The 20,794-nt window shown below is 56.3% G+C and overlaps 1 protein-coding gene across 1 annotated transcript in view; it reads right to left on the bottom strand.

Annotated features, from left to right (window-relative positions):
- Positions 1–6,176: 6,176 nt before the first annotated feature.
- LOC122419692 (cholesterol 24-hydroxylase) overlaps positions 6,177–20,794 on the bottom strand; it is a 28,711-nt gene continuing 14,093 nt past the window's right edge. The window contains exons 6-15 of the mRNA XM_043434470.1: positions 18,733–18,871; positions 17,883–17,993; positions 15,695–15,845; positions 15,506–15,568; positions 14,238–14,310; positions 10,884–10,968; positions 10,129–10,239; positions 7,835–7,923; positions 7,090–7,156; positions 6,177–6,911 (exon numbers count right to left, since the gene is read on the bottom strand). Coding sequence (XP_043290405.1) covers positions 6,741–6,911; positions 7,090–7,156; positions 7,835–7,923; positions 10,129–10,239; positions 10,884–10,968; positions 14,238–14,310; positions 15,506–15,568; positions 15,695–15,845; positions 17,883–17,993; positions 18,733–18,871 — 1,060 coding nt within the window. The 3' untranslated portion in view covers positions 6,177–6,740. The remainder of the gene's footprint in view (positions 6,912–7,089; positions 7,157–7,834; positions 7,924–10,128; positions 10,240–10,883; positions 10,969–14,237; positions 14,311–15,505; positions 15,569–15,694; positions 15,846–17,882; positions 17,994–18,732; positions 18,872–20,794) is intronic.

Below are 20,794 nucleotides of genomic sequence, written 5' to 3'. Positions count from 1 at the left end.
GGGAATGTGTCCTGGGGAAAAAACAACTTGATTGCTCCGCTCCGATCCGAGGTCACTGCAGCAGCCAGGGGCCCGCCACGTGCGTGTCTGCAAGCATGTGTGCGGCAGTGGTGTGGTGCACACCTGTGTGCATGGAGCGTGTGTGTGTACATTCCCGCATGTGCAGAGGCAGGTCCACGTGTGCACGCGTGTGTACGTTGTGTACTCTTGCACCTCCACCCTCTGTCTGCTCGGTCATCGGCGTCCCTGTCGTCGGACAGCAACCAGGCTGGCGCGGTCTTGGCTCATGAATGTCTGATGCCACTTCAGCCACCCGCGGGCACTCGTGCGGGGGCCTGAGTGGGACGGGGCACAGCCTCCTGGGGGGCTCACGGGCACGTTGGGGGCAGTGGGGCAAGGGCGGGGTCAGGGAGGAGCCGGCAGACACCTGGATGGGGAGCCGACGCCTGGGCAGGAAGAGGGTCAGCTTCAGGGTGGAGGTCAGCCCTGGCCCAGAGCTTGGGGCACCCGGGGAACGGACGAGGCGGGAGACGGGCGAGGGGGCGGGCGGGCTGCCCCTGTGGCCTTGGCAGTCGGCCGGAGTGGAGGTGCTGGAAGGGTTGCAGGGGTAGCCCTGAGCTGGGGTCCTCCCGAGGCCTCCCCGACACTGTGTGGTCTCAGGGGGAATCTGCGCTCCCCTTCCCCGGGGGGGGGGGAGTGACCACCAGCCTCGCAGTGACCTTGCCTGGGGACCGTGAGCTCTGCCCCTCCCCACACCCCCGCACCTGCTCCCCCTCTAGCCCCCCGAGTTCCCACTGTTCAGTGACCAGCACTGGTGCTGGGAGTGAGGGGACCTGGGATGGTGGGAGGGTCAGGGCTGGCCTGATCAGAGGCGGGAGGGCATCGGAGAGTGGTGGGGTCAAGGTGGAGGTCCAGCTTCCCGTGGGCCCTGGCTGGGTCTCGGAGGTCCCGGCACCTCCCCACTGCTGGAGACCTGTCTCCCTGGGCCTTGGGGCCCCCTGTAAATAGAGGCAGGAAGTTTCCAAACAAGGAGCCTCACCTGGGGCGTTGGTGACCATGATCTGAAGAAGGACAGAGGATGTGCCCCCGCCCGGCCCCGTGCGCGGCCCTGGGCAGGCCACCTAACCTGTGGGGCTCAGGATAGGGTGTGCAATGCCTAGTAAGCACCGAACACCCGCGGGCCTTGTAATACTTCCCGGGTCTGCCCACTGCCTTAGCTTAAAACAGAGCTCCTCACAGCTCAGGTCACAGCAGACGCACCCAAATGCATGTAGACCGAGACATGCAGACGTGGACGCTGAGACCCACACACTCAGCCTCACCTGTGAGAGACAGAGATACACAGAGATGGGGAGACCCCACACAGAGACACATGAGAGACACCAAGTGAAACTGTTAGTCGCTCAGTCTGTCCGACTCTTTGTGACCCCATGGACTGTAGTCTGCCAGGCTCCTCTGTCCAAGGAATTCTCCAGGCAAGAATACTGGAGTGGGTTGCCATTCCCTTCTCCCGGGGATCTTCCTGACCCAGGGATGGAGCTCGGGTCTCTTGCACTGCAGGCAGATTCTTTACCATCTGAGCCACCAGGGAAGCCCATGAATGGACATATATGCATGCAGCTCACACACGCATACACACACACACACACACACACACACACACACACTCCAGTGTAGTCCTGGGAGATGGTTTCCCACATCCAAGGCCCCCTTAAGTTGACGACCGCCTGGGTGGCCTTGGGCGAGCCTCCTGTTTCCAGGTTCCTGGCCAGGAAAGAAGCCTGAGGGACCCGTGAGCTGCTCTGGGGGTCCCCAGGGTGTGAGGGCGTGTGTGGGTTCCCTGGGGCAATCCCCATTCCCCTGGGTGGGAGCCAAGGAGCTGCCATCACTTGGCGGGGGGCTGGGGGCACAAGGGGCTGGTGGGGAGGCGCTGGCCTCCTCCTCAGGCTGTTGGGCTCACAGCAGGGCTGAGGCCCCCCAGGAACAGTGAGGCCCCACCACTGGGACCTTGTCTGTAGAAAGGGGCCCAGGGTCACAGTCCAGCTGGGCCTGGGGCTGGCCAAGCAGCAGGGGCTCGATGGGTGAGCCGACCCCATCATCCCAGACTCCTCCTCAGCCAGGATCCCGGGGCCGCCCGGAGGCCCTGCCCCTGGGCTGGGGGAGGCAGGAGACAGCCCCTGATGTATCGCCGCCCTTGCCCTCCCCCAATCCTGGACCAGCAGAGCTGAGCCCAAGGACAGGGAGTGGGGAGAGGAGACGAGCCTTTGTCCCTGCCCGCCTGACATTGACTCTGGGGCCCTCCACACCCCACCTGGGAGGCCGGGCTTCTGAATGAAAGGCTCTGGACCCCCCATGTCCCCACCTCCTGCCCAGCCTCTCCACCCTGAGGCCCATGGAGCCTCCTCCCAGGCAGGCCTAGGACCCGGGCATGGCAGGCGGGGGCTGCTCACCCCCCGAGCCAGCCAAGAGCGGGAGACTCAGGCCTCCACTGGTCCCTGTCCTCCACAGAGACCCTCAGGGCCCCCACTCTGGGGGGTGACCACTCTGCCTGACTGGCTGGGTCCAGCTCCCCAGCTGAGGCTGCCTAAGGTGGGCAAGACCAGGAAGGTAACCATGATTTCCTCCGGGGAGAAGGAAGTGAGGGAGAGCCATGTTCTGGGAGAAGTGAGTGTTTTTAAAGTCCCAGACCATTCATCCCCACCGTTTCCCTGATTCGGAGAAATGACTGTCCTGGGTAAGTCTCCCGTCGCCTGCCAGAAATACCCCCAGTGTCTGCCCTCCCCCGGCCAGACTTATTTTTGGACATCCAGCCAGAGATGTCCGGGACTGTCTGGAGCCCAGGGTAAGGTCTGGGCAGACGTGTGTTTAGGGGGTTGAGACCCTCCTTGGGGTCACACACTGGTCAGGAAGCTCCCTGAAGACGCCCCCTGGATTCTCCCCTCGGAGGAGAGCAAGCATCTGGGCAGCAGGGGTGCGACACAGGACCAAGGCCCGGCTTGAGTCCCCTCTGGCGCCTGCCCTGAGGTCACCCGCAGGCGGCCAGCCCCTCTAGTGATTGCTCATGCTGTTTGTGGGGTCCCCCTGGCTGGACCTCCCTGACCCTGGACCAGGGTAGAGGACAGCAGGCTTGGCCTGCTTGGCCCAGACCACCAGGAACTCCACCCAGGGTCTTCCCGGCGGGGCAGCTCGCTGTGGGCCTCTGCTCACTCACGTGGGCTGCCGCGGAGGCCCGCACAGCAACTCCACGCCAGCACACGTCCTGGCGCCCGGAGCACAGACACAGGACATCAGCCACCGGCCACGGTTGGGCTGGGCCATACCGGCAGACTAGGCCCCTGAGGCCTGGCCAGAGACACCCGGGCGTCCCCCACAAGTCTCCGGACCCGCAGGGCAGGGCAGGGCACGGGGAGATGACCTCCAGGGAGCTTAATATGCAGTCGAGGTGTTGCAGCAGCTCAGCACTGGGGAATCGGGGGCGCTCCTGAGTGTGCCGGCGGGAAGCGTCCTGAGGGTGAGCGTGGAGACCCATCTCACCTTGTCCAGGCTGACAGAGAGGCCAGGAGTCGGGAAAGGACCGTCGCTGCCCGCCGTCCTGCGGGAGGGAACGGCAGGGCAGGGAGGGGACCAGAGCCGCCTGGTGCGGCGGCTGCAAACAGCCTGACCCCGGACTCAGCTTCAGGCGTTTCTCCACCCACGGGCCCTTTCTGGGTGAGTCCAGACGGCCCAGTTCGTCCCACCGCGGGCCTGCCAGCATCGCCCCCGCCAGACCCAGGCCCCCCCACCGGGGAGGGGGAGGGAAGCACGGAGCGATCGCCGCAGCCCCGCGCGTGGCAGCGCCCCGGCCGCCCCGCTCCAGCCTGTCTCAGTGGCCCCGGCTCTGAAATGGGGACCGCGATGCCCGCCTCCCCACCGCCATCCCAGGGTCACCGGAGGCCCCAGACCACCCGCGTCTGACCGCGGGGGGGCGGCCAGCGTCGCACCCTCTCGCCCTGACTCCTCGTCCGGGAGGCTGGGCTTGCTGGCGTCGCCTCGAGTCCCTCGCCCTCCGGACCTCCGGACCCTCGGAGCGGCAGGGAGGCGAAGTCCACACGGCTGGGGGCCGGACGCGGATCCGAGCGCTGCGCCGGGGCGCCACCATGCGTCCCTTCTCGGAACTGCACCGCCCGGCCTCCTCCCCTCTCTGGAGGGAACAGCCGTCAAGATGCCGCGGCGGGTGGGTGCGCAGCCATCGCCCACGGTGGAAGACTCTGTGCTGGGCACCATCCACGGAGGACGCTCTTAACTCTCCCACAAACCTTAGAATGTGGGTACTGTTATCTGTCCGCCCTTACAATGGGGAGGCTGGGGGCCAAGCCCCACAACCAGTGACAGATGGGGTAGCATTTGAAACCAGGAGTCGGGCTGCAGGACCTTGGTCTTAATCCTGTCCATCTTGCCTGGGCCCCAGGGGCTGGTACCAGCCCTGCGCACCCTGGGGACTCCTGTGAAGTGAAAGTCACTTTGTGTCCGACTCTTGGTGACCCCACAGGCTATACAGTCCATGGGATTCTCCATGCCAGGATACTGGAGTGGGTAGCCTTTCCCTTCTCCAGAGGATCTTCCCAACCCAAGGATCGAACCCAGGTCTCCCGCATTGCAGGTGGATTCTTTACCAGCTGAGCCACCAGGGAAGCTTGGATCTATGATGGGGGGGCCTTAAAAAGAAAAGTTTCTGGTCCCCACCCCATGGCTGGCCCAGCTGGTACAGCCATCTCAGAAGCACAGAGGCTCTGGCCTTGCTCCTGACCTCCCCGCTCCCACCCAAGGCAGGTAGATGTAAATAGACAGGGTGGTGTGTAGCTTGATAAGGGCTGAGAGCTCAAGGTCTGGCAGGCGGCTGGGAGAACATAGGACCCTCACTCAGCAAGGAATCTGCAGCCACAGCCGTACACGGAGGTCCAATGCCCTGCCCAGAGGCCCAGGTGCAGCCCCTCTTACTGTAGGTTCCCGTGTCCAGTGGCCCTATTCCAGTGCAGAGCACCCATCTGTGCCGGGCATGTCACTTCCTCCCCTGAGCCTCAGTTTTCTCATCTGATAAATGGGAAGATCCCTGGGAGCTGTCATTTGAGACTGCAGCAAGGGCTGAGGAGCAGATGTATAGCAAGGACACCCTAAATCCACGCCCTCCTGGGTGTATTGGCGGGGGGGAATCTGTCTGGGACACGTACCCCAGGCAGGGGGCCCAGGACAGTTTCTTTCTTTCTTTCTTTTTTAATTAGTTAACTTATTTCTGGTGTCTCTGTTTGTGCTGGTTCTCCGTTGCTGTGTGTGGGCTTTTTCTAGTTGAAGAGAGTGGGGACTGCTCTCTAGAGGCAGTACACAGGCTTCTCACTGCGGTGGCTTCTGTTGTTGCAAAGCACAGGCTCTAGATGACAGGCTCAGTAGTTGTGGCTCACGGGCTTAGCTGCTCTGCGGCATGTGGAATCATCCCAGACCAGGGATCGGACCTGTGTCCCCTGCACTGGCAGGCGCATTCTTACCCACTGTACCACCAGGGAAGTCTGGGGGCAGTTTCTTTTTCCTAGACAAACTCCCAAGTGCTGAAGGATACACTGGGGGTGGCCCTTTCCTTGGACAGACCCAGAGGACATGGTGGGGCCAGGTTTTCCTGCCCCTTGGCCACCCCTTGGCCCTGAGCAGGAAGGAGAAATTTCCTTACCTGCCCACCGCCGGGAGGGTTGCAGTCTCACCGCCTGGGCCCCAGAGGGGCAGTCCTGTGCCAACAGATGCAGAGGGTGCAATGGGCATTCGTGCTCAGCTCCACCAGGCTGCCCCCAAGAGAGGTCCTGGGGGCTCCGGCCTCTCGGAGGCCCTCTGGGGTGTCCGTGGCCTTGTTGGCAGTAGACTAGACCACAAAGGCCCCGGGGCCCCTGAGCCCCTCAATTCAAGCTCCCAACACTGCCCATAGTCCCAGCCTCACCCCAGGAGCACAGTCTTCCACATGAGGGAATGGGCTTCTACTAACACCACCTGGGAACTTGGGCAGTCTTCTCCTGATGTGGCATCGTCTGGGCATCCCCAGGGGCAGCTTCCAGAACTACGTCAGCCCTCAGGGAGATTAGTCTCAACATGGCCCTGATTTTACAGATGAGCAAACGGAGGCCAGAGCGCCCTGGCCAAGTCTGGCCATTCATTGGTGCAGTCAACACATATTTATTTATTGAGCATCGACTGTGCCAGGCCCTGGGTGGGCACAGGGGGCTCAGAAATGAATCACACACAGGCCCTGCCCTCGAGGCACTCGGAGCCTGGCAGGGCAGTCAGTCACGTCAAAGGACACTCACGATACAGTGTGGTCAGTGTGGTGTTAGAGGTAGCACAGGTGATGGGGGCGGGGGAGCACGGAGGAGGGGCCCCTGGCCCAGCCGGGGGATGGCAGGAGGGCTTCCTGGAAGAGGTGACACCTGAAGAGGGCTTTAGGGAGTGAGCAAGAGTTAGGGTGTCTGGCAGAGGGAGTGGTCTGTGCAAAGAGGCAGTGGGGGGGAGAGACAACAGCACATCTGGGTGACACCTGGGGGTTAGGCAGGGGCTGGTGGGCGGGGGGCGGGGTTAGCGGGGAGGGGGAGCTCAGAGGGGGTGAAGCAGGCAGTGGAGGGCCGAGGGCCCGCTGGGAGCCAGCGTGGAGGGTGCTCCCTGGGGTGGGGGTGGGGGAGCAGACTGCCCAGGGCCCTGGCCAAGGAGTGTGGTCCCGCCTGGGCCCCTCAGCAGGGTGGGGGCGGGGGCGCCGGCTGCCAGCCCCGGGGCTGCAGCGTGCAGATCACAGGGTCCAGCGGCTTGAGCGTGGCCTGCTCCTGCAGCCCGAATCGCTGCCCGGGCACCAGCCGGAACTCCAGCCTCTGCAGCAGCTTGGCCATGACCACCTTCACCTCCATCTGTGCGTGCAGCGGGCGGGGAGGGTGAGTCAGCGGCGAGGATGCGGGACATGAGGCGCCATGGCTGCCTGGGCCCCCAGCCCCAGGGACCCTGGAGCAGGGGGGCTCTGAAGTGCTTCCCGGACTGGACGCCACCCCACGGTCCCCCCGGGCCGAAACCCCACGGCTGGCCTCCTACCTGAGCAAACTGCTGCCCGATGCAGGAGCGGGGTCCCAGGGAGAAGGGGAAGTAGGTGAACTTGGGCCTGCAAACGGGAGGGAGGCGTCAGGAGGCGACAGCCGTGACAAGGCCACCCCTGTGATGACGGCTTCAGGCCGGGGCTGCTTTTGACCAAGCTAACGACGTCACCGGCTGACTCCGCTGAGCTCTGGGTCAGTGTTTTCTTGTTTCATCCTCCACGGAGCCTTCCGGAAGGGGCTGTGATTGGTCCCATTTCACAGATGGAGGCACTGAGGCTCAGAGAGGCAAAGCCACTCCCCCAAGGTCCTACGTCACTCGGTCCACTTACTCAGCCGGTCACACGTCCAGCTCCGGGCAGTCCCAGTCTGGACTCATAGACCCCATCAGAGCTGTGGTACTTAAAAGCGGTCACTCTAGAGGGAGCTGTCAGTATTCCCATTTCTCAGATAGGATCATCTGGCCTGGGGAAGGCTCGGCCACTTGCCCAAGTCACAGGGCTCTGCAGTATAAGAGACTGGTTATAAGCACACACTTTAAAACCAGTCTGAGTCCTTGCTGGCTGTGCCTCCCTGGGCAAGTTTCCTAACCTCTCTGAGCTGGGATCTCCTCCCTGTAAGTGGGGGCAGAGTGGGGATCCCAGTTCCCTCACAGTGGTCAGGGGTCACGGCAGCTCAGACCAGAGGCCGCTGGGGCCGTCCTCCCGCCAGGCCTCCACTCACTGACAGCTTGAAGACAGACTTACTTGGGTGCTTTGGGGCCGAAGCGATCCGGGTTGAAAGTCAGAGGGTCCTCAAAGTACGTGTCCATCCGCCCCATGACGTAGGTGCTGAACTGCCGGGCAGAGGATCCGCTTGTCTCTGGGTCCAAGGCTAGGTCCCCTCGCACCTCCCCCACCTGCTGCAGTCACCCAGTGGGAAGACTCGGAGCAGAGTACCCCCTCCTCAAATCCCTACCACCCCACCCATCTCCTCACCCACCCACCTCCCCACCTGCCCATCTGGACCAGGGTAGGATTCCACTGGCCCCTGAAAAGTGTCTAAGAGGGAGAAAGAGGGCAACCCAATGTGTCGTCCACCGGCTGGGCACGCTACATCATCCCATGCTTGGCTTTACCCTGGGGGGGGGGAGCCACAATTATCCCTATTTTACAGATGAGGAAACTGAGGCTCAGAGGTTCATGACATGCCTGAAGTCACCTGGCAAGTAAGTGGCCAAAACGAGATGCAAGCTCAGGTCTGTGACAAGGCCATCCTTCTCTCGATTCCTGAGAGCTGTTATTATTCAAAGTTTGTTTTCAGTACAAGACTTGCTTCAGTGGAGTGGGGGTAGGGGAGCCACTGACCCCCCAGTGGTCTTTCGCCTTCACACCCGGCACCTCCTGACTGGGGCTGATGCGCTGTGCCCCAGCCACGGGCCCTGGGTGCTGGCCTCTGCACAGAGTGTCTCTCCAAGTCTTCGCTGCTCCTTCTCTGTGTGGGGCCCAGGGCTCCCAAGGCTGGAGTGGGAGCGTAAGACGGGGAGGGGTGTGGGGGCAGCAAACGGTGCCTACTACATGCCAGGGAGTTTTGCCAGACACAGGATGTACATTATCCTGTTGACTCGGGTACCAGCATCCCCAGCTTGCCAGGATGGTACTGAGGCCCGGAAGTCCAGGGTCTCGCCTGAGATGGCTCAGAGAGCAGGGAGCAGGCCTGGTGTTGGAGCCTGGCTCTGCCCACTCAAGGTCATGGGGTTCAGGTTGGACTTGGGGGTTGAGAGCCAGCCGCGGGGCCTCGCCCTGCCAGATGTAAGGGCATTCTGAAGAGACAGTCATTGCAGTAGCTGGTAGTTATTTTTAAAAGCGCAGATAAACAGGATAAAGAAGCACGCATGGATGAAGCTTTGGTGTGTGCTGGGGTGAGTGTGGCCGGGCCCTGGGGCAGGGGGAGCTGCTCAAAAGGTGGGACGCATCATTCTTCTTTGTGAAAATAAAACTGGGTCCTATTTGGGCTGAATTGTGTGCCCCTAAAATTCATATGCTGAAGTTAACTTCAGAATGTGACTGTATTTAGAGATAGGCTCTTTAAAAAGGTAATTAAGTGAAAATGAGGTCACTGGGGCCCTTAATCCAATATGGTGCTTCCCAGGTAAAGAGCCTGCTTGCCAATGCAGGAGACCTAAGAGACTCGGGCTCAATCCCAGCGTCGGGAAGATCCCCTGGAGGAGGAAATGGCAACCCACTCCAGTATTCTTGCCTGGAGAATCCCATGGACAGAGGGGTCTGGCGGGCTATGATCCATGGGGTCACAAAGGGTCAGAGACAACCGAAACGGCTTAGCACAGCACACAGCAATCCAGAATGACTGATGTCATGTTCCAGGGAAGTGAAAATGGACGGCCTACAGCCACACGTGGAAATCTGCACAATCTTAATAGACGTTGTGCTGAGTTGCAAAGCAAGTCCTAGAGCATATTATTGTGTGGGTACACACACACACACAAAGGTGAGCGGGTGGCAAGCATAGAATTCGGGACAGTGACAGCTTCTGGGGGGAACCAGGAGCCGTGTGTACACAGCTGGTTACATTCTAGTTTTTTGGGGGGAGGGGTAGTGAGTTTATGGAGGTCATTGTGCATGAATGGAGCCCGAATGAATGAATGAGGAAACAGGCAGAGAAACAAAATCAAAGGAGAACAGGGGGAGAAAGTCAGCCTTAGTGGGAAGGGAGCAGGAGCTGTGGACAGAAAAGGAACTGGGGCAAATTTGAGCCAGCTCAGAAACTGGGCACTTCCCCGTATCTGCCCCTTGCTAGCTGTGTGATCTCAGGAAAGTAACCTAACCTTTCTGAGCCTCAGTGGCCTCAGCTGTAAATGAGGCCTCTCCGTTTTAAGAGCATCCACTGTAATCTCACGATGGACAGTGTGGCGGGGAGAGAAAGCACATCACAGGGTTACGGTCAGACTCAAGGGGCCAGGGTGGCCAGGGAGGAGCCCCTGACCTCAGAGGACAGCCCCCAGCCGGCCGCTCGGGGGTGGGCAGGCAGGGCCCCCACGCACCAGGAGCGGCGTGTTGCCGGGGACTCGGACCCCATCAATCAAGGTCTCCTCCTCCAGCAGACGGAAGGTGCCCCATGCCGGCGGGTACAGCCTCAGCGACTCTTTGAGGACCTGCAGACACCACACGGGCAGATAATGAGAGACGGATGTCAGGAGACCCCACAGAAGGTGCCAGAAGCATGTCCCAGACCCTTCTCTGCTCCCATTCAAGGCACTGCGTGTGTGCCCACAGCCAGACTGGGTCCCGAGCCCCTGCTAGTTTAGCTTTATCTGCATGTCCAACCCCTCATGTGACAGAAGGGGAAACTGAGGCCCAGGGAAGGGGTTGAGCAAAGCCACCGCGCCAGGAGCCAGACCTCCCTCTAAACCGGGGCCCCTACCATTCCGAGGACCCAGGGCAGCTGGAGGAAGGCCTCCCCCTGTGCTGTGTCGGGGACTCTTTGGGCTGAGACTGGCCCCCGGGTGGTAAGTCTGAGACTTTTGGAACCCAGGCTCCTTGGGAAGCCCAAACATAGCACCTTTGACTAATGGACTGATTTCCATATTGGAATCACCTGGGAAGCCTTAGCCACGCCCCCAGCAGCTTAATATCCTTGGTCTGGAGCAGCCTGGACACAGGGAGGTCTTTAATCTCCCAGGGGACTCTCACGTGCCAGGACACTGGAGAATCCCTCTCCTACAGGGTCCATGGAGGCAGCAGGCCTGGTCAGCCAACCACCCACCTCTGCCCAGAAGCTTCTCTCCCACCCCCACACCTGAGACAGGTACTGCAGTCTCCCCAGGTCCTCGCAGTCAAGGTGCCTCTTGGACCCAATGACCTCGTCCACCTCGGCTTGCAGCCTGTCGGTCAGACAAAGACAAGTTCGTCTCCAAGGGGAGAGGTTCCCACCTGAGTGTTAAGAGGGGGCATGGCAGGAAGCGTGATGAGAGAGGCCTGGGGACCCCCTCCGCTGCACACACTGCCCCCCGGGCCCTGTTCTCGAAGGAACCGCCGCGTCCAAACGCAGATGCCCAAGCAGTTGGGAACTACGTTTCCAGCCCTCAAAACATTCACCCATCATTGTGTGCTGCTTGGAATCGGCTGCAGGAGGTAAACCACCTCAGAACAGGGTCTTTGCACAAAGATGCCTATTGTATAAATGGAGATTAAATTCCATATCTTTGTTTGGGAGACTTAATATTATATTGACGCCCATTCTCTCAGGATTATAAATTCTCTATAATGAGAATTATTCTCAGAATCCCATTCTCTCAAATATATAAATTTGATACCATCCTTATGAAATGCAAGTTGAATTTTCTTTAGACCTTGAAAAAAGAAAAAGAGCACCAAGAGGCCTATTTTAGCTAGGCTCAAAGCAGCTGGAAACAGCAGAGCGAACGATGCCGGTACCAGCCTTAGGATGCACACTGTAGACCCTGTTATACAGAGTGAAGTAAGTCAGGAGGAGAAAAACAACTATCATATATTAGCGCATACACATGGAATCTAGAAAGATGGCATTGATGAACCTGTATGCGGGGCAGCAATAGAGATGCAGACACAGAACAGACTCGTGGACACAGTGAGGGAAGGAGAGGGTGGGACAAATAGAGCAGCATTGAAACATACACGTTATCGTATGTAAAACAGAGAGCCAGTGGGGATTTGCTATATGATGCAGGGAGCTCAAACCCTAGAGGGGGTGGGACGGGGTGGGAGGTGGGAGAGAGGGTCAGGAAGGAAGGGACGTATGTATGCCTATGACTGATGCATGTTGATGCATGGCAGAAACGTACACAATACTGTAAAGCAATCATCCTCCAATTAAAAATAAATACATTTTAAACAATAATATGTAGCAGCGCAAGTGGACCTAGACCAGTTCCTACCCATGCCGGAGGCAGAAAATAACAAGGGTTGTGAGGATGCGGAGAAACTGGAACCCCTGTGCACTGTTGATGAGAATGTAAAATCGTGCAGCTGCTGTGGAAAATGGTACGGAGGCTGCTCAAAAAACTAAACACAGAATTACCATGGGTGGTAATCCCACTTCTTGGTGCTTGATGCTTGAGACCCAAAACAACTGAAACTCGGGTCTCAAATAGGTATTTGCACACCAATGCTTGTAGCAACACTATTCACAGTAACCCAAAGCTGGAAGCAACCCAAGTGTCCACTGATGGATGAATGGATAGACAAGAGGTGGTCCGTCCATACGATGGAGTATTGCTCAGACATAAAAGGGAAGGGCATCCCACTGCATGCTGCCACATGGCTGAACCTTGAGGACGTTATGCTGAGTGAAAGAAGCCAAGCAAAAAGGACAAATACTATATGATTCCACTTGTAGGAGGTACCTGGAGGAGTCATATTTACAGAGACAGGAAATAGAATGGTGGTGGCCAGGGGCTGGAGGAAGGGAAGCAGGGAGTGGGGAATTAGTCCTTAATGGGGACGGTTTCTGTTTGGGATGCTGGAACGTTCTGGGGATAGATGGTGGGGATGGCTGCCTGACTGTGAATGTATTCAATGCCATTGGACTGCAGACTTGAAAATAGTTTAAATGGTAAACTTTATTATATATATGATATAATATATATGACACATATACACAAACACACACACACACACATAGCCACAATATTTAAAAAAGAATGAGGGGGAGGGCGGTTTGGGGGAGAATGGATACATGTATATGTATGACCGAGCACCTTCACTGTTCACCTCAAACTCCCACATTGTTAATCAGCTATAGCCCAATACAAAATAAAAAGTTTAAGGAAAAAAGAATGAATGGACTTGGGAAGAGGTTGCAGAAATGTGGGGCAATCTGATAATACACATGGCGAAATTCAGGAATTAACTCTGAACTGTCATTGGGTGGATGAGGGCACCACAAGTGGATTTATTGTTGTTAATTTTTGCCCATGCTGTGCGGCATGTGGGATCTCAGTTTCCCAACCAGGGATCGACCCCACACCCCCTGCACTGGAGTGTGGAGTCTTAACCACTGGACTGCTAGGGAAGTCCCTGGATTTATTGTAATAATTAAACTTTTCTGTTTATACCAAATTTTTAATAAATACTATTATGTATCTTCATTTTATTTATTTTTATAATTATATTTTTATTACGTATTTTTAAACACCAATAGGCTACAGTTGACCCTTGCACAACACACCAGTTGGGGCACTGACCCTCCGCAGAGTCAAAAATCCGAGTATGAGTTTGGACCATCAGCCCTCCGTGTCCGTGGTTCCACGTCTCTGGACTCAACCCACCGGGGACCACGTGGGGCTGTAACCAGTACTGAGTGGAAGAAATCCACGTGTAGGGGGGCCCCACAGTTCAAACCTTGTTGTCCAAGGGTCCACTGTGTTATTTTCTATTCCCAGGCAATCGTTCAGTCTGCCCTTTCTGCTGGGGATGACAACCGTTGCCCTAATGGGCCCTTCCCCTCGTCCCCAGAGCTCCCAGCCCCCAGCCTGTCCTTGGGGTTTGGCTCAGCCGTCTGGGCCCCAGTCCTTGAGGGACTCTGTCTGTATTTAAGGAAACCAAGGGCCCCGCTCAAATGCCACCTCCCCAGGGAGGCCTGCCTTTGTCTCCCTCAGCACTTTGCTTGGAATTCAGTTCAGTCCTCAGTGCCAGCCCCTGGCCAGGCCCTGCACATATCTTGGGAGGGAAAGAGCCAAGGCCCTGTCCTCCTGGAGCTTCCGGTTTCACGACTGAAATAGACTCAAAGCAGATGGTCCTGGGAGAAGGTGAATGTGTGAGCTGGGGGCAGGCTAGGAGGGGAAACAGAGTGGCTGCTTTTGGGGTCAGAAAGGTTTTGGGAGGGGGGAAGGGGGCGGGAGGGGAGGGGGAGCAGAGGGGAAGGAGAGGGGGAGGGGAGGGGAGGGGGGGGAGGGGAGGGGGGGGAGGGGTTCTCTAGGAGAAAAGCAGGAAGAGGAGCTTCTAGAAGTAAGAACAGCATGTGCAAAGACCCTGGGGTGAAGGGGAGCAGGGCTCACTGAAGCAGGGCCAGGGGGCTCAGCCGGGGGAGGTAGGAGCAGGGGGTCCTCTGGGAGCCAGAGGTCAAACAGCCCCCTTCACCAACCTCAGGGCCCCCCACCTCCCCTCCCCATACCTCGCCAAGATCTCGGGCTGGCGCGACAGCTCCATCACCGTGAACGCCAGGTGATTGGCAGAAGTCTCGTGACCTGCGGGAAGGAAGAGAGTGGCAGCCCCATGTGGCCTGCCGGGCTGCAGCTGGTCCAGCCCACCGGGCCTCTGAGCCCCTGAGCCCCTAGAGGCAGGTCAAGGCCTCACCGCTCCCCTTGGCTGAGCCAGACTTACAGATACGGAGGAGACAGCTGGCCACCTCCACACCTGGTGCCACCCCGTGCGGTCAAAGGACCAGCCTTTGCCCCCTGCATCCAGGGATCACACCCTGGGAGACCTTTCCTCCAACCCTCCTTGGGCCTCACTTGGCCTGGAGGGATATTTGTCCCCATTTTGCAGAAGAGCAAGATGAGGCTGAGAGGAATATGTCTCTCTTGGGTCACACAGCAGGAGGGGCAGAGCTGGGACTCAAGTAAAGCAAGGTTTTCAGGGCCAAGGCCCGTGACCTGCCTAAGCTGTGGGCACCAGCTCCTGAGGTCTAGAGAGGGTACATCTCCTGTCTGGGCACCACGGAGAGCTTCTAACTGGGACAATCCCTGAGGGCTTCTCTGAGGAGGAGACGCCTGCGGGATCGCTGAAGGGTGAGGAGGAGTTTTCCAGGTGAAGGACAATGCTCAAGAAGTATTTGATGAGCCAACGAATCAACATGCTTAGCCCGTCTTCTGGTGCTAGTCTACCAAAGGCCTCGCCACAAACTCTGAGTAAGGCAGAGCCTTGCATTCACGTGGCCAAGCTCTCCTGAGCCCCAAAAGGCAGCTTCACGAAACTTCGCAATTGCCAGCTCCTTAACTAGGTGGGTTAAGGAGTTAACCAGGTGGCTGATGCGAGCAACCGACTCATTGGGAAAGCCCCTGATGCTGGGAAAGATCAAGGGCAGGAGAAGAAGGGGACGACAGAGGATGAGATGGTTGGATGGCATCACCAATTCAGTGGACCTGAACTTGGGCAAACTCCAGGAGATGGTGAGGAAAGCCTGCCGGGCCACGGTCCACGGGGTCACAAAAAGCGGGACATGACTTAGCGACTGAACGACGACAACAACCAGGTTGTGGGGCTACCAAGAGAGCCTCCTGGGCCTCCCCGAGAAGCAAGAAAGGGCGTCTGCTCCCCTCACCCCAGCCCACCCCAGAGTGGACCTCTGCTCAGTCTAAGACCACCTCCGAGTCAGGCAGTCCACGGTCCCCAGCATTCCTGCAAAGCTTGGAACCCTTGGTGGCCGCTGAAGCTACAGACCAGCGATGAAGAAGGTGACGAAGTTGTCCAGCAGGATCTCATCGTCCTGGGCCCCCTCTTCAGCTGAAAGACAAGGCGCATGTCAGGGCGCCGGGAGCCTGGTCCGCTCTCCCCTGTGATGGGTCACCCTGGCGGGGGAGGGGCACCCCCGCCGCGCCCCCCTCCCGGGGCCCGGCGGAGCCCCCGCACCTTTGAGGATCTGCGTGAGGATGTCGGCCGGCACGTCCTCCCCCCTCTGCAGGGCCTCGCGGCGCCGCTGGACCCACTCCTTGCCGACCTGGCGCAGGAAGCGGACGCTCTCCCGGGTCTCACGAAGCTGCTTCCACTTCCCCGGCATAAACTGCAGGAAAGTTCCCGCTCCGTGTCAGCGTGCCTCTCCGCCCCCACCCCGACTCCCCCGGCCCCCCAGCTCCAAAACGACGTCAGAAATCCACAGCAGGCTAGGAAGCCAGAAGAACCTGGGAACATTCTAGAAAAGATCAAGTAGCCAGGAGATTTCATCAAGACGGTGGGCTAAGCCCAAGCACTGTCTTCCCCTTCCTGCTCTGAATCCCTAGAAATGTTGGGAAAGATGCCTTAAAATATCCACAGACCACTGGGGACACAGACATAGAAAACAGGCTTATGGACAGATGGGGAGTTGGGGGTGGGGGGCAGTGGTGCTGGGAGTGGGGTGGGGGGAGGAAGAAGATGATGGGATGTATGGAGAGAGTAATCTGGAAACATACATTGTCATATGTAAAATAGATAGCCAATGGGAATTTGCTGCATGACCCAGGGAACTCAAAGCAGGGATCGGAAACAACCTCCAGGGGTGGGAAGGGGAGGGAGGTGGGAGGGAGTTTCAAGAGGGAGGAGACGTGTGTATACCTATGGCTGATTCATGTTGATGTTTGGCAGAAACCTACACAATACTGTAAAGCAATTGTCCTTTAATTAAAAATAAATTAATTATTTTTTAAAAAATCCATGGAGCCCTGGAAAATAGGAAAGGATTCTTGGGGGAAACTTCCCTGGTGATCCAGTGATTAAGACTCCATGCTTCGTCCACTGCAGGGGGTGCAGGCTCAATCTCTGGTCAGGAAACTATTAATAAGATCCCATATGTCGAGGGTGATATAGCCAAAAATAAATTTCATATATATATATTATATATATATATATATTTTAAGGATTTCTGAAGGATGGATACAGTTAGGATTGCACTGAAGGCAGAAAGTGGACAGAAGCCAGAGGGAAGTGGAGTGGAATTAACTGCTGAACAGATGCAGTGACATCAGGGGATTCTAAGCACAGAGTCTGAAGTCCCAGGGAACAGGAGGGCATCTGTCTGGGAATCAGCTCAAGTACTGTAGCTGAGCGCGACCCTATGGGGTCTTCCCAGAGCAGAGCCCCACCCCTCCTGCCCCCTGCCATCCTCCACCTGCCTCTTGTCTATAGGAAGACCTTAGCCTCCAAGGTCTTCCCCAAGTTCCAATGGGTAAATTTAATCAGAGAAGTGAGAAAATGCAGAAAGAAAGGAAAACAGCCAAGGAAGACAAAATAAAAATAGTTTAGCCATTAAATAAAGTCAAGGACATTTAGTTCCTCCTCAAGGGCTATAAATAACATTCAGAGCCTTATCTTTTGAGTTGTTTTGCAGATACTTCCTCCAGTGGAGGAAGTTAACAGTATGCTACCCATAAGCACGTAGACCCCAGACCAGACAGAACCAGAAGTTTGATAATGTTGCTTCCTGATTACCTCACCACCAGCCAATCAGAAGAATATCCATGAACAGATTTCACATCCCACAACTCCTCTCCCTCACTCTGTCTTTTAAAACCTTTCCCTGAAAGCCTTAGGGGAGTTCAGGCTTTTTAAGCACTAGCTGCGCTCCTTGCTTGGTATCCTGCAATAAATACTGCACTTTCCTTTACCACAACCCAATATCAATAAAATGGGCTTTACTGTGCGCAGGCAAGCAGACCCAAATTTGGTTCAGTAATAGTACCACCTTTCCCCCTTCTTCTTCCTTCATGCCTGGAACAAGGAGGTGATAGCTGGAGCTGCAGCAGCCATCTTATAACAATGAGGTGGTGTGCTAAAGACAGCAGAACAGAAAGACAGCAAAATACAGGAACATCTGACATTGTGGAGTCATCATTGCCATCCTGGGTTCCCTGCTTCAGGATCATTTTACATAAGAGAAAGATTTACTCCTAATTTTCTTAAACCACTTTGATTTTCCACCTCTATTTTAGGAGATGTATGCAAATCCTGACTGATTCGGAAGTCACTTCAGACATATCAGAACTCAAAACCCATTCTGGAAAAAAAAAATCACTGGAGGAGGTGCTCCAGCAAATGAGGACAGACAAGCCATGATGGCTGGTACCTTCGCCAGAGTGTTCCGGGATGCGCTGATGCCCTCCAGGATCAGTTTCACTTTCCGGGACAGAGGCTTCTGGGCACCCAGAAGCATGCTGGTCTCCATCCCAAAAGCTGCCTGGGGGAGACAGAAGGGTGAGGTCACACGTAGGGGATGGGAGGATTGAAGACCCAGGGCAAGCACTGCGTGCATTCTGTCATTGACTCCTTACAACAACCTATGACAACCCCGACCCTGCGGGATGTGATAGGATTAAGTGGCACATAATAGCCACTCAACGAACCTAGGCTTCTTTCCTTGACAAGATGCGTTTCCCCTGAAATGCAGCCTTCCTTGAGTGTTTTATTCTAAACCCAGCCTCCCAGTGAATTTTTGAATGGTGACAACTCCTCACTCTCTATGCCGCACTCCACGTTTTACCTGGGTTTGAAGTTATCTGGGCCCTTGCTGAGATGGCCGACGGGGGTGGTGGGGCTGGGGGGGATGAAAAGCCAAGCCATACTCCATGGCAGGAGGGGGACTGGGGGAGGAGGGTTGCCAAGGGGGAGGTAGGCTTGGGCTGAGAGTCAGGCAGATTTGAGATCCAGTCCTGGTCCTGCCACTGACCAGCCAAGAGCCAGTCCCTGCATTTCTTCGGGTCCATTTCTAGAGAATGAGTTAGTAGCTCCAATTTCACAACAGGTTGTTTTGAATGTTCAAGAAAATAAAGGAGATGACCCTCCCAGCCCAGAGAAGGGGTGGCTGATGCGTGGAGGAGCAGGAGGGAGGGGAGGGAAGCAAGGAAGGGAAAAGGGAGGGAAGAAGAGCCCATTGGCATGTGGCCCGCCCCACCCCCACCCCGCCATCCTCCCATCACCTTGGCCAGGATGTCCATGGTGGCACAGGTCAGCATGTCCTGCATGGACACGGGGGTCTGACCATCTGCTTGGGCTTCCAGGATCTCCACCAGCTGTTCCGCTTTCTCATTGAACGTTCCCATCAAGCCAACCAAGGAGCTGGGGAAACAGCACAGGCATCAGTAGCCACTGGGGCCAGTCCAGACCTGCGGACATCCTTAGTCCCCTCTCTGGAGGGAGACAGTGTGCAGTGGTGATGGGGGCCTCCCCCACCTTTCTGGTCTCCCCACGAGTCCCAGCTCACAGGTTGGGGTTGCAATAATCAAACTAAGCCATGGGGTTCCCAATCCCCCGCCACTCAGGATGGCCCGTGTCCCTTTATGCTTCTTTTAATGATTCCACATGTACCCTTTCTGCCACTGGGCCCTTCAACTCTGACTCCAAGGAGACGTGGCAATGTAGAAACTGCAGAGGACAGTGGGAAGGAAGGGAAGAAAGGCTTCTGGGGCCTCCAAGAGTCCAGGAGGTTTCCCCTCTGACCTCTCTGCTCACACTGCCCACTCTCCTTACCCGCCCTACCCAGGCCACCATCCGCAGCCTTTAATCATCCCATTTCACTCTCTGTCCTCGAGCAATCAAGGTGCCCAACAGAAATGAGTCTTCAGACCCAGAACTCTCAACCCCCAGTGTCCCTGCCCCAGGATAGCTACCTGACTTGTCTGCCTGGCAAACAGTTTAGAAAGAGGTATGGGAAGATGTTCTCCAAACTCACAAAAGTGGTATCCCTGAGGGATTGGAAAGAGGGGAGATTGCTCCTTTGTATATTACACATTTCTGAATTTTTACAAAGAGAAAGTGCTGCTTTTGAAATTAAAAGTAATTTCTAATGTTAGCAATCTGGGTAGAGGGCATAAGAATGTTTTCTCTCCTATTCTTATTCTTGAAACTTATCTAGAAATTTGAAATTATTTCCAAATAAGAGGTTTTTAAAACCAGTAAAAAGAGAAAATTGTGGAAGAGAGGGGAAAAAAAGTGACTTTTTCAGTTGGGAAACACTATTCATTCTTCATTTCCAATCAGCCAGCTCTATTCTGGTTTCCAACTCTAGCACAGGTCCTGGCATCCTTGTGGTCACTACTGCCCCCGTCCCATGCTGGCTGCATATCTTATTCTCTGTGGTCCAGGACTTTACTGAAAGCACCACTCTGATCTCATCCTTGCCCACCTAAAATCCTCCGAAGCATCCTGCTGCTCTCAGGAGGGAGGGGAAATCCCTCACCTGGGCCCAGGAGGCTGTCTGCTCTTGCTCATTCCCACCTGCTGCACTGCTTTCCTATTACAATGGCCTTTCATCTCCTCCAAAGCACAGTGTGCCTTCCTGTCTCAGGGCCTTTGCACATGCTGTCCCTTCTGCCTGAGCTCTCTCCCCTCCCATCCTCAACCCCTACACTCCACTAGCACCTTAACATCTGGCTTCTCTCCAGATGGACACCCAAATGCCACATCCTCGGGAAAATGTCTCCTAAGCTGGATGGTGGGGGCGGTGGTTTAGTCACTCAGTCGTGTCCGACTCTTTGTGACCCCATGGGCTGTAGCCCCCCAGGCTCCTCTGTCCATAGGATTTCCCAGGCAAGAATACTGGAGTGGGCTACCATTCCCTTTTCCAGGGAGTCTTTTCAACCCAGGGATCGAATCCAGGTCTCCTGCATTGCAGGTGGATTCTTTACTGACTGAGCCATCAGGGAAGCCCTCAATATGTGCCCCCAAAGTAATCTTGATTTTTTTCTCACAACACTTACGTGGTTTGCAAGTATATATTAATCTGCAAGGTTCCTCGTAGTTGTCTTTTTCTTGAAAAAAAAAAGTCACATTCTAATTGACTCATTTGGGTCCCCTGGGATGGTTGTCACACCAGTATTGAACCCCTAACAGCTACTGCACGTACAAAATATCTGACTGGAATGTTAGCCGTCCAGTAAAGCCCCAACCCCTTGTTTATGATGGAATGACTGGGACCAAGGCCTTTCAGCAAAATTAATACCTGGAAAAGCAGAAACGGGCAGTTTACTCTCACAATTTTAT

This window comes from Cervus canadensis, chromosome 17 (genome assembly GCF_019320065.1).
Source record: "Cervus canadensis isolate Bull #8, Minnesota chromosome 17, ASM1932006v1, whole genome shotgun sequence".
In the NCBI taxonomy this organism is placed as follows: Eukaryota; Metazoa; Chordata; class Mammalia; order Artiodactyla; family Cervidae; genus Cervus; species Cervus canadensis.
Note: the sequence above shows the minus strand (reverse complement) of the source record. Positions and strands in the feature narration are given on the sequence as shown.